Consider the following 11499-nt stretch of genomic DNA (forward strand, 5'->3'; position numbering starts at 1 on the left):
ATGTTTTGGAGTAAAAATTGTTGCTTATGGATCTGTATAGTGTTATGAAAAAAATATGTATATAGCTAAATTTGAGATGCAATTTGTGTACATATAATTTCCCAAAACGAGAATCGAAAAATTGTTGGGCGTTCACTAAGAGTATTCTTAATTATTGAGGGAATTCTAAGAGCATATGCATGGGGAAACTTCTAGGAACATAATATATCTTTCCTCACATCACTTATCACCAGCTTTCAGAAGTATATTCACTACACATTTATACACATGGCTTAAAAAAATGCGGTGTATTTTGGAAACAGAATTTGTTGTAGTTGGTTTGTGCAGACACATTGTGAGGTTTTAATTTCCATAAGAAGTGTAGTTTTGCATTTAGTTTCCATAAGAAGTGTCCGATACCGTCGAAGCTATAGTGGGACTTTTTTGAGGTGGTTGGAATTTTTTTCCATAACAATTGTAGTTTTACATGTTATTATGTATATCATTTACCACATCATTTCTTGTGTAGGAAAGAACAAGGGAATTCGCCACAGTTGTAGACATCCGGGCCACCAATTATGGGATTGTCTAAAAAAGCAACGATGCTGAAATTGTTGCTTAGGCTTTCTAAGGTTGTTGGAAGTTGAAAAAAAGAACGAAAACATAGCAAAATTATTCATATGTTGCAGTCGAGATTGTGGGTTTTTCACATGGAGTAAGGTTTCCCCCGACATATGGATATTATTACAAGACGAAGGACAGTCCAGTGGTGCGAAAGACGATCTTAGATCAAGATGCATTTACATGGGGAAATGTAATTCAACACCTCCAGTGAATGAGTTGTCGAGTATGTTGAAACATTGCATTGGAATCACCGAACAAAAAGACATCGAGATAAGCCTCAACATAACCATACACAAGAGGAAAAGAGAGGCCAAAGAGAGTGGGGAACAAAAGTAAAGTGAATCATCCATCTATTGTACTCACATGCTTGACGAGAATTACTAGTTTATAATGTTGTAGTGATATAACATTTAGTAGACTTCAATTCAAGTTGGTTGTTATGTTATTGCCACTTCTAGTTGAATGTCCCAGTAATGATTGTAGTTGTTGGATGTCTGTGCTAAATGTTTTTAGTTTAATATTGAGCAAATTTGGTAAGTAAGGTGATATATTACATACTAAGTCTTTATGAGCTTCTGCGTCCTTTTTATGCATTTTGGGGCAAGTAATTATGCTACTGCACATTTTGAGATAAAAAGCAAAGGTCCATTAAACAGAACGTAAGCTACAACTAAGGCCACAATACGAATACTACAGAAAAGTTTGAAATGATGACAGGAAATTGGGAAGTCTGTCTAGACATCTCAGCATTTCTACTTGACAGTAATGGTGAAAGTCTCCATAATATTGAAAATCATACCTTAAAAATTAAAGTTGCTGATATATGAATATTTTGTAGAACCAAATAGAGGACAAGAAGAAAGACTGGTGGTGTGGTGTTTGCTATCAAATGTAGGATACTAACTATTTTTCTGTAGCCTGTTTTACTGGATTTTAGATTTCACATTATATAAGTTGCATTATTAGGTGTAAAATAAAAATAAATAAATAAATTGATGATCAGATACTAAATATTACAATTTTGATAACAGAAGTGATCCTTTTCTTGATTCTTGTCCATGAACCTTAAAAACACAGTAGAGAGATGCATGCATGGATGATACAACATCTTTCGATGGTTCTGGAAACTAGATTAACACACTTGGAACATCTCATTTGGAGATAATATTGTTTAACTATTTTCCAGAACCCAGGTGTGCACTTGCATTTTCCTTCTCATTTGACAGGATAAATTAGGTAAAATAGCAAGATAGAAAAAGGGCTATGATATTAGCGTAAAAACAAAACAAAAAACAACATCCTGGCATTAAACAAAACAAAAAACACCATCTTGCCAAAGAAAATCCTTCAGGCTTTTTCCCTTGATTCCAGACTGAAAAAGTTGTTATACATATGCCTCACACAAAACCTATGCTCAATGGTCGAAGACAACTCGTCAATGACATTACTTAAGCCCTTCTGTCTATCCGTCATCACAGTCCAATCAGTACCATTTCCCATATGGATATCCTTAGCCAGATATCTCATAAACCATCTCCATGCAATCGTGTTCTCTTTCTAGGCAACAGCATAAACAATCAGGAAGATGCAGTCGTTCGCATCTATGCCGACTATAGTGAGCAATATATTCCTCCCCAAACACCACGAAGGTGACACCTGTCTACTCCAATTATCTTTCTACACCCCAGTTGGAACCCCTTCTTGCAAGCACTAAAACAAATATAGACACCTTGAAACACTTGACCGTTAAGTGCTATCATCACCGTTGAATCTGGGTTGGATCTCAACACCTCCGCTGCGTAGGACCTCATTCCGATAAATTGTTCTTCAATAGTCCCATTTATCATCTGTTTTGCATTCCTTATTGCTTTCCAAGCGACATTTCTAGTAATATTTATCTTCAAGTCCTCCTTCACGGTCACTTGCATACTTTTCATTTTCCACTCCTGATCTGCCTTAAATTGCTCGAAATACCGATGGACTATGAACATGTAGGTGCAGTAACGATTTTATTGGTCCCGACTGCATGTGTGTTCAGGCGGATAGGACTTCACTTGCACCGTATCTAAATTATTTATCTTCGAAGCCCATATTCTCTATTTGCACTCTGCTTTACATATGACATAAACTCTTCTTTCGTCATTTGTCTTACATTTCACATTGTATCCATTTACTGCACCGTACGTCCGAATGGCCTTCCTAAATTCTTTAACAGAACTAAACAACTGCCCAATCTGAAAGTGTGGATCTCGCATATACATTTCTGAACTGAACTCCTGAAATCAATACCCAACCTCATCATCAGATGAGATAGCCGACAACTGTTCTTCAGATGATGGATATTCCAAATCATCAGCCTCCTGATCTTTATTGTGTTCTGTTCCTGCATAATCATCTTCATCTTGTTCAGTTGCACCCCCATCACATCCCAACTCAATTCCTTCTATTACATTTTTGTCGAATTCTAGATTGTCTTCCCCAGATGATATAGCATTATCAGAATAATTGAAATCGGAGTCATCCTTCGCATCTGTTAAAAAAGCTTTCAATTAATAACTATGGGTATCATTATAAAAGAATGCATCTATTTCAGCACAAGAAGGTGACATCTATTTCAACCAACCAACTTTGCAAGCCACAACATAATATAACAATGCCTTGAAAAAATCAAGAAAATGTAAAGAGACATCACAACATTGTTCAGAAACAATGACCACCCAATTATGCCATTGACAATAAACCACTATAACATACATCAAACTCTATTCCTTGAGGGGGAATGTGGAAAACATGAGCTAATTTCCAAGGAAATTAGTGATTTTCGGAAATAATATAATAGCTCTATTTTCCTAGAGATAAGGAGGTGTTTCTGCACATCCCTATGAATGCGGGATCTGATGGTAAACATGTAGCATATGTGGCTGATATAGATCTACCAGTCAAGCGATCGTCCACAAAAAGAAAAAAAAAACATAAATTGAAACACAGACAGGAGAATTTTCGCATTTACCGTCACGTGGTCCCATCATTTGCGAATCTTTGATAATCAAACTTTGTGCATCCTAGATTCTAGCATCGGTGGGGTATGTGACTGGGTCAAATGGAAGATGTTGTCGGGTTAGGGTTCTTCAAAAAGGGGAGACTTTGATATTGGCCATGGTAATAGGGTGAAATCGTGTTTTAATTCCAGGTTTTTTTTTTTTAAATCCATGGTGGCATTTAATGGCCACATGTCAGTTCTGTCGTCCACCTATGCAGCAGTTAGTGAGGAAATTAACGGGGTCAGGAATGGAGTACAACGTTGTAAAGTTTGGTGAGTGATCGAGTGTAAGTCAAAGTTCAGTGAGTAAAACGTGACGTTACCCAAAGTTCAGTGAGCTTTGAAACAATTATCTCCAAAATTATGCAAGGCATGATAAAGCGGCCAATTAAAGTTTCTCATTCCCCAATTTGAGAACTTAATTGATCAGATATTTAATAACTATAATATTTTCTAGGAAGTTTATACAACAATAAATTAGGGTCAAATTTATTTGGCATCTATTGACCTCACCCTCCAAACAGTATGGAAGCCTTTCAAGTTTCAACTTGTACTGCTCATGCTCCTAGATCTTTATGACACTTCCTCTACTGTAGTGTAAATTGGAAGCAACTTAAAAAGATGAGGTCTACCATCTACTTAAAAATTAACTTCAAAAAAATCAACAATACCACTAAAAAAGTCAATAATGATTACCCATTGATCTGATCATATATTAAATCAAATCTAACGGGCCATGGGAGAGAAAAAAATACAAGATTATTGAACTATAAGTATAAGAGCATTTTCAAGAGACTCCATTCTTAAAGAACATATTCTATAATTTGGAGAGCATCTACAAATTTAGAGATTAAAATTTTGAAGTACTCTAGCAAGTCCTTTATATTTAACACTTCATTTTTCTACTATCAAAAAATATTTATTATTTTTCTCTATCTTTTATTTTAATTAACTTTAAGTTATTTTATTATTTTCATATATTAAAATTTGAAATATTTTGAATGCATTTAATTATAGAGAGTAAGTTGGAGAGCCAAACTTACTTCGTAAATTAAAATGTTAATTTATGAAGTCTCTTGGAATATGATTTTAAGGGTTAACCTTTTAAAATAGAAAACATCTCATGTTTGAGAACATCTACAAGAGACTCTTTATTTTTAAAAGAACATATTCTATCATTTAGAGAGTATCTATAAATTTAACAAATAAAAATTTTGAAGCACTCCAACAGATTCTTTATATTTAACATTTAATTTTATTACTCCCAAAAAATATTTATTATTTTTATCTATCTTTTATTTTAACTAGCATTGAAAATTCAAAAATTTTGAATGCATTTTGTTGACGTCAAAAATCGTTGAATACATTTGTTCTTTTAAAATTATGTCTTGTCAATCTAATCAGCTACAATGCTGAGCTCGGGTAGTGTGCCATTAATCTGTTTGTGATTGGATAATGAGGCCAGTTCCCATCGCGTCATAATAACGCCCCCTTTCATCAGGAAATCATGACTTTAGGATAAGCAATGGTTGTAATTAATTGGTGGATGTTGGCGGTGTTGACCTCATTTTCGACAAGTTTGACTGATTAACAAGGTGTAAGGAATATGTAATCATCATGTCTCCAAAAATTACGGCAGTCTTGAATCCGAACTGTCCTTTCAAATTTGATCTGATTTTTATAAGAGCAGCGTGCTCGTAATACTATTGTTTTTCTTTCTTTTGCGTGAGATCGAAAATCGGTATTCAACACATTTAGTCTCTGTTTGAGCCCCACTTTTTTACATTCTTTTCCATTATTTTGTTCTATGGTACTCATTTTAATCACATATTTTTCATTAAAATAATATTATACACAGATCAAAAAGATTTTCTTTTTTTTTAATCACACATTCTCCATCAATCACTATTACATAATATATTACTTCAAATTAATGAGCTCAAATGAGCCTTAATAAAAGAGAGTGACAGAGAAAAAAAAGGGGAAAAACAATTGAACCAAACAATTCATTCCAGCCGTTAGTCAGTCTAATACAAACATTGTTTATCGATGCCCCACAACATTATTCTTGGAACATTGTGGGTCCATGTCCCACAACAATATTCTTGGAACTATCCAAATCTCATGTCCCATGTTGGCCTCGGAAAAGTCCACTTCATTTCTCACCCAAGTAACACCAAAACGCAAGTTTATAATAAAAGTCGCGTTTAAAAACACAACGACTTTAGTAAAGATGCATGGGATTTTCGTACCCCATACGGTCATTCTACTTTATTACACCCCACGTGCCATTTCCCCCCTCCTTTCTTTTGCCCTTTCAACGTAGATAAATACGTACAAATCTGCATCTATCGGTATATACTTTGATTTTCAAACACAAGCCCAGACATATAGATACACATATAGATCCCTGTATCTATACGGTACTGTAAAGAATTCACACATATTATAATTGGATCCAAACTATACGGTTGAGCAAATTCCACCTAATCTATGGAAAATCCCTGATATAGAAAAGGGAAATTCTTCGCAACCCGTCTAAATCCCACATATTTATATAGCTATATAGCATATAGGTAATATATAAGAGTGGTTCTATATTTGTATATAGATGGGGGCGGTGACGTCGTCTATGGCGGCGAAGTTTGCGTTCTTTCCGCCGAATCCGCCGTCGTACGGGGTAGTGGCGGAAGAGGGGACGGGCAAACTGAGGATGACTGGGGTGGCGAAGAAGGATAACGTTGATGTATTAAAAGTGAAGACGAAGAGGGGGAACGAGATCGTTGCTATGTACGTGAAGAATCCAGTGGCGAAGCTGACGATGCTATACTCCCACGGCAACGCCGCCGATCTGGGTCAGATGTATGATCTTTTCAGCGAGCTCAGCATTCACCTTCGAGTCAACATGATGGGGTACTGAAATTCCTACACATTTTTGAAAATTTTGGATCAATAATTTGTTTGTTTGTTTAGTTGTATTTGTTCAGTGTATTAGATTCGACAAAGGTTCAATTTTTTTTTTTTTTTTATCGGAAAGTTGTTAGTATAATGACTGTGCTAATAAAGGTATTTAGATTATTCATCTTTATATTGACGAATCTTGTGATAAATATAGCTGTTGATTGAGAGTTAAGAATCTGTTTCTTGAAGTGGAAAGAGTATCTAGAGTTATTTAATTGATGAAATTAACTGATCAATTATCTATCCCACCTGTTATTGAATCTTTGTAGATAATTTGGTTTTGGAAACTTAATTTCACAACATGCTATTTTTGCTCAGTTTTTGATTATTGTCCTTTGCCTATAGGAAATTGTCGTTTTGACACCAAACCAATCACAGAATAGGGGAAAAGAGAGGCAATTGAAATCTGCATACTCGTTGCTGATTTCCTAATTAGCTGTCATTTTTGGCAGGTATGATTACTCAGGCTATGGACAGTCGACCGGAAAGGTATGAGAGATGGATTTGGTGGATTTGTTTGAAGGAATTTTACGATGAACATGCTAAATTTTGCATTTATCATTGTTTTGATAGCCAAGTGAACAGAACACATATGCGGATATAGAAGCTGTATATAACTGTCTTCAAGAGAGTTATGGACTGAAAGAAGAAGATATAATTTTATATGGGCAATCTGTTGGGAGTGGGCCCACTTTGGATTTGGCATCCCGTTTGTCTAGATTAAGGGCTGCGGTCCTTCACAGTCCAATCATGTCTGGTCTTCGAGTAATGTATCCAGTTAAACGGACATACTGGTTTGACATTTATAAGGTAAAATAATTTTGATGGAATTAGCACAAAATTGATTTTTAACTATCTTATAATATTTTTTGGGCTAAATGTTCATGTAACCACTTATTACTTTCCCTTGAGATGCAGAATATTGACAAAATCCCATTGGTTCAATGTCCTGTCTTAGTTATTCATGTGAGTTTTATCTCATACTTTCTGGAATAAATTACAGTTATGTAGATTTTTGCTTGATTGTAATTGCTCAAATACGATTTTCAGTATGCATTCTCATCAGTATAAGTGCTATCAATTCTGAGGCTACTCATGTTCAACTGAAGATGCTGAATCTAATTTATTTGAGATCTTTTTTCTGTTTGAAGAACACTTTGGAGGTGACGGGCAAAGCCCTTGTTGGGGTGGATGAGCACTGCCATTAAGAGAATGTTTTAACGTAAAAAAGACATTCAGTTGCGAAAACTGCCTTCTAGATAGGCCTCCTACGAAAGAATGTAACTCCCTACGTAATAGCCCCTTCCTTGCCCATTTTTCTCTTTAGCAGTTATTTTCTCATAAGAGGTCTTATGATATGAAGATTGTTTTTTGAGGGGTCTATGAATGTTTGATAACAGGATGATTCATCTGTTCATCTTCTAGTGTCACTATTATTACAGAGACAACATCTTAGTAAAAATCACGGGGAATGTAGGAGCATTAGTTCCCTATTCTTCTTGTAGTACCAAAAAGATTTTTCATTTCACCCATTCCTCCATCTTGCTCTAGTTTTTAATCAATTATATTTCTTACTGCTTTTTGGTATCCTAGCTACTATGATATATTCAGTTTGACGAGAACCTATAGTTTATATTCTCTTACTGCATTGGTTGGAAAAATTTTCAACTGTTGTTTCAATCCCCTTTATCCTTACACCACAAAATTACGTTGCTATACATTGGGATGCTTATTGGGGGTAACATCTTTGATGCATTGGTCATGTAAAAATATCGAAAGTATCATGTCTTTCCCTTTTTATTACATGGAGAACCAGTGAAGTGGGAGAAAGTGGGAGGCTGTCCAGGGAGTGCTAAAAATCCTCTCCCATATCTTTAAAATATCTACAACTTCAACTTCAACTTCAACTTTTTTTAGCAATTAATTTGATATTTCTGCATATAATATCAGAAAATTTTGCCTCATCATTTTTGAATACAGTGGAGATGTCAGAAGCTAAAATATAATAGTTCATTATCATTGTAATAAACTTTCCGTTGTGTATTTATTTGTTCCCACTGCCCAAGTTGGTGTATTTTTGTGACAAAGTCACTTAGATAGTGCCACAATAATTTCCTTGAACCTGAATATAAAAGTATATTTAAGCCCCAGTTTAATGCATATCTAATCGCACCTCATCAAGATTGATTATCATTCTTGTCATCATAAACATGTTATTTTAATATAGGGAGTACTACACAAGCACCTGGAGAGCAGATGATGGCACTGTGATAAATCTTTGCTATTATTTATTTGCAGTACAACATCCTAAGGGACCCTTTTACACTGGCTAAATCAATTTGTATTAAAAAAATTCAGTAATGAGATGAAGTGATAATGCTAAAATGTCAAAATCCTGGAATGCAAATACCTCTGGATAGAAACTCAATCTATCCGTAGTTTGAATGTGTTCTTGCATAATTCGCAGGTAGAAATTCTTCCCTTCTTCCTTTTACACACTTCTTTTCTTCTTTGTTTATTTACAGGGTACTGCAGATGACGTTGTAGATTGCTCCCACGGGAAGCAGCTCTGGGAGCTGTGCAAAGAGAAGTACGAGCCCTTGTGGGTTCAAGGTGGCAATCATTGTGACCTGGAACTTTACCCAGAATATATTAAGCATTTAAAGAAGTTTATAATAGCAATTGAAAAATCAGCACATTTGATAAATGAATCAATGCCATCTACAAATCAGACAGAAAATACGCGAAACAGCGTAGATTGCCAACCTAGAGAAAGCACATATCAGAGAGAAAAGTCTAGATCGAGCACTGATCAAAGAGAAAAACCTAGAGCAAGCATAGATCAAAGAGAGAAATCCGTAACCAGCATTGATAGGAGAGAAAAATCGAGAAAGAGTATGGATTATGCTGAGAAAGCAAATAACAATGCTGAACAGCCAGAGAAAGCAAGGAACAGCATAGATCGGTTGGGCACAACTTAAATATTTAAGAGTTTTTTTCACTTGTGCATACATGCTTTCTACTATATCGGAATTTTATCACGCAATTAGTTATATGCAAAAACCTTTTTATTGACCGTTGAAATTGGGTGATGGCAGCTTTGGAGTTATTATGAGATCAGCAGTTTTGTGCAATATCGACTGTTTCAAGCCTGTGGGGGCAAAGGTCTGAGGATGGATCAAAGGTAGTCCTAATGGCTAAATTTTTTATTTTCGGTCATTTGTTGCCGCATTTCACTTAACATATAATTTAATACTGCATGTGCTTTTGCTTATGATCTTACTCTAGACTTCCTCTTTTTTGCCTGCACGCTTAACTTCATGTTAATGCAAAACTCGTATTGGTCAATAATGGTTTGTTGTTTACAGTTATGTTGAAGGCATTCTTGTATCCCCAATTCGTGGTTGCTAAGTTCGTTATCCAAGCTACATCTGCTGAAATAATCATCTTTTCAAGAAGGGTCAAAAATGTAATTTTGAATTTTGATTTGGTTCATGCGTCCATGGCGTCATCCATAGCTCAGCTTGCCAGACTGCTCTCTTTGCACAACAGGAGCAGAAACACGTTATTCCAAACCTTAGACAAATCTCTGAATCATCGTACGTTCTTTCGAGTTTCTCAAATTTGTGAAGGAACCACTTCGGCATACAGATTTGGGTTTCTAATTTGATTATTGCGACGAATTTCTACCCCCATCTCCCCAGAGAGGTTTGGTTCATGTATGAAAGATAATTATTGCTTATGATATTTTTGATTTTCCGTCTGGCATGACCATTTGTGGTATCATTTAGGGTGTATTTTGATTTGTGTCCTGACGGTTGATGTCCTAATAGTCATTATGTTGGCAGAAAGTATACTCGTCCATGAAGTAGTATCTTTCAACATTGTTTCTTGCTTTGCACGCTTTTAAAAAAGTACTGATGGCGTACAAAAATACTAAGGAAATAGTAAAAAAATAAAAAATTATATACACACACACACGCATGTATGTATTTATGTATTAGATGTTTAACGATTACATTAGATCACTAGAAAATGTTTTTGGAAAAATCATTTTGGGGAGGAAAATTGAGATGCATTGAAGGTCTTTAACTTTTTGCTCGTAGTGATGAAATTTTTATTTTTCGTTCGTTCACCTTTTTATTAACTAGTACATCATGTTCAAAAAGTTCGTTGAGAAGATCTAAAATGATTTATATGTCCTTTGTATTTCTAAATAAGTAAAAAAAAAAAAAAAATGTAAAAGTACGATTCTCATTAGAAAGAATAAATTCAAATATTTAATTGGTCAATTCATTTGGTCATACATGATATGCCACATCAATTGGGATGAATTATTCCTTCTAATTGAATAATGCTATATAGCATTAGTGGTGTTAAAACACCACTCTAAATGATCGTTCTTGATATGTTCAATTAAATGAATTGTATGACGTTACATTTAAGTGAATATATTATTTAGAATCTATTTGTCTTCTATTGTGTGGGAAATTTTAGAGTTTTGAATAGTATTTTTTGAAGAATATGTAGTTAAAATTTAAATAAATTTTATTTGTTTATGTGTAAAATATTTTATTGTGTGAATGGATGGTGAAAAATGATGATAAACAGGGACTTAATGTCATATAATTGTTACCTAGGTTGATACTTAACACCAGTAATGATATTCATCATTACTCAAATGAGAAACATAAACGCGACAATAAACGAAGACATTTTTTTTAGCGTAATTAATAAGTAAATAAACAAAAAAAACGAACAAGAAAATATACCAAAAAGATATGTAAACTAACGTTTACCAATAAAGATGAAGTCTCAAAAGAGCTCATTCTTTAAAATTTATTTTTAAACAAATGTTCTTTCAGTAAATAATTTTGTATTTAAACTTTAATTTT

General features: G+C 34.5%; 1 protein-coding gene across 2 annotated transcripts; it reads left to right on the plus strand.

The window, feature by feature from the left end:
* Positions 1–5973: 5973 nt before the first annotated feature.
* LOC111400944 (protein ABHD17C-like) lies at positions 5974–10455 on the plus strand. Of its 2 annotated transcripts, XM_023028421.1 has the most exons (7): positions 5974–6556; positions 7057–7093; positions 7178–7414; positions 7523–7570; positions 9130–9569; positions 9703–9788; positions 9973–10455. In XM_023028421.1, the coding sequence occupies exons 1-6, from the start codon at positions 6255–6257 to the stop codon at positions 9773–9775; spliced, it is 1137 nt and encodes a 378-aa protein (XP_022884189.1). In that variant the 5' UTR covers positions 5974–6254; the 3' UTR covers positions 9776–9788; positions 9973–10455. The 2 variants fall into 2 exon arrangements, with proteins under 2 accessions (XP_022884189.1, XP_022884190.1); XM_023028422.1 differs by lacking the exon at positions 7523–7570.
* The last annotated feature ends 1044 nt before the right edge of the window (positions 10456–11499 follow it).

The sequence above is a fragment of the Olea europaea genome, chromosome 10 (assembly GCF_002742605.1).
Source record: "Olea europaea var. sylvestris chromosome 10, O_europaea_v1, whole genome shotgun sequence".
Taxonomy (NCBI): Eukaryota; Viridiplantae; Streptophyta; class Magnoliopsida; order Lamiales; family Oleaceae; genus Olea; species Olea europaea.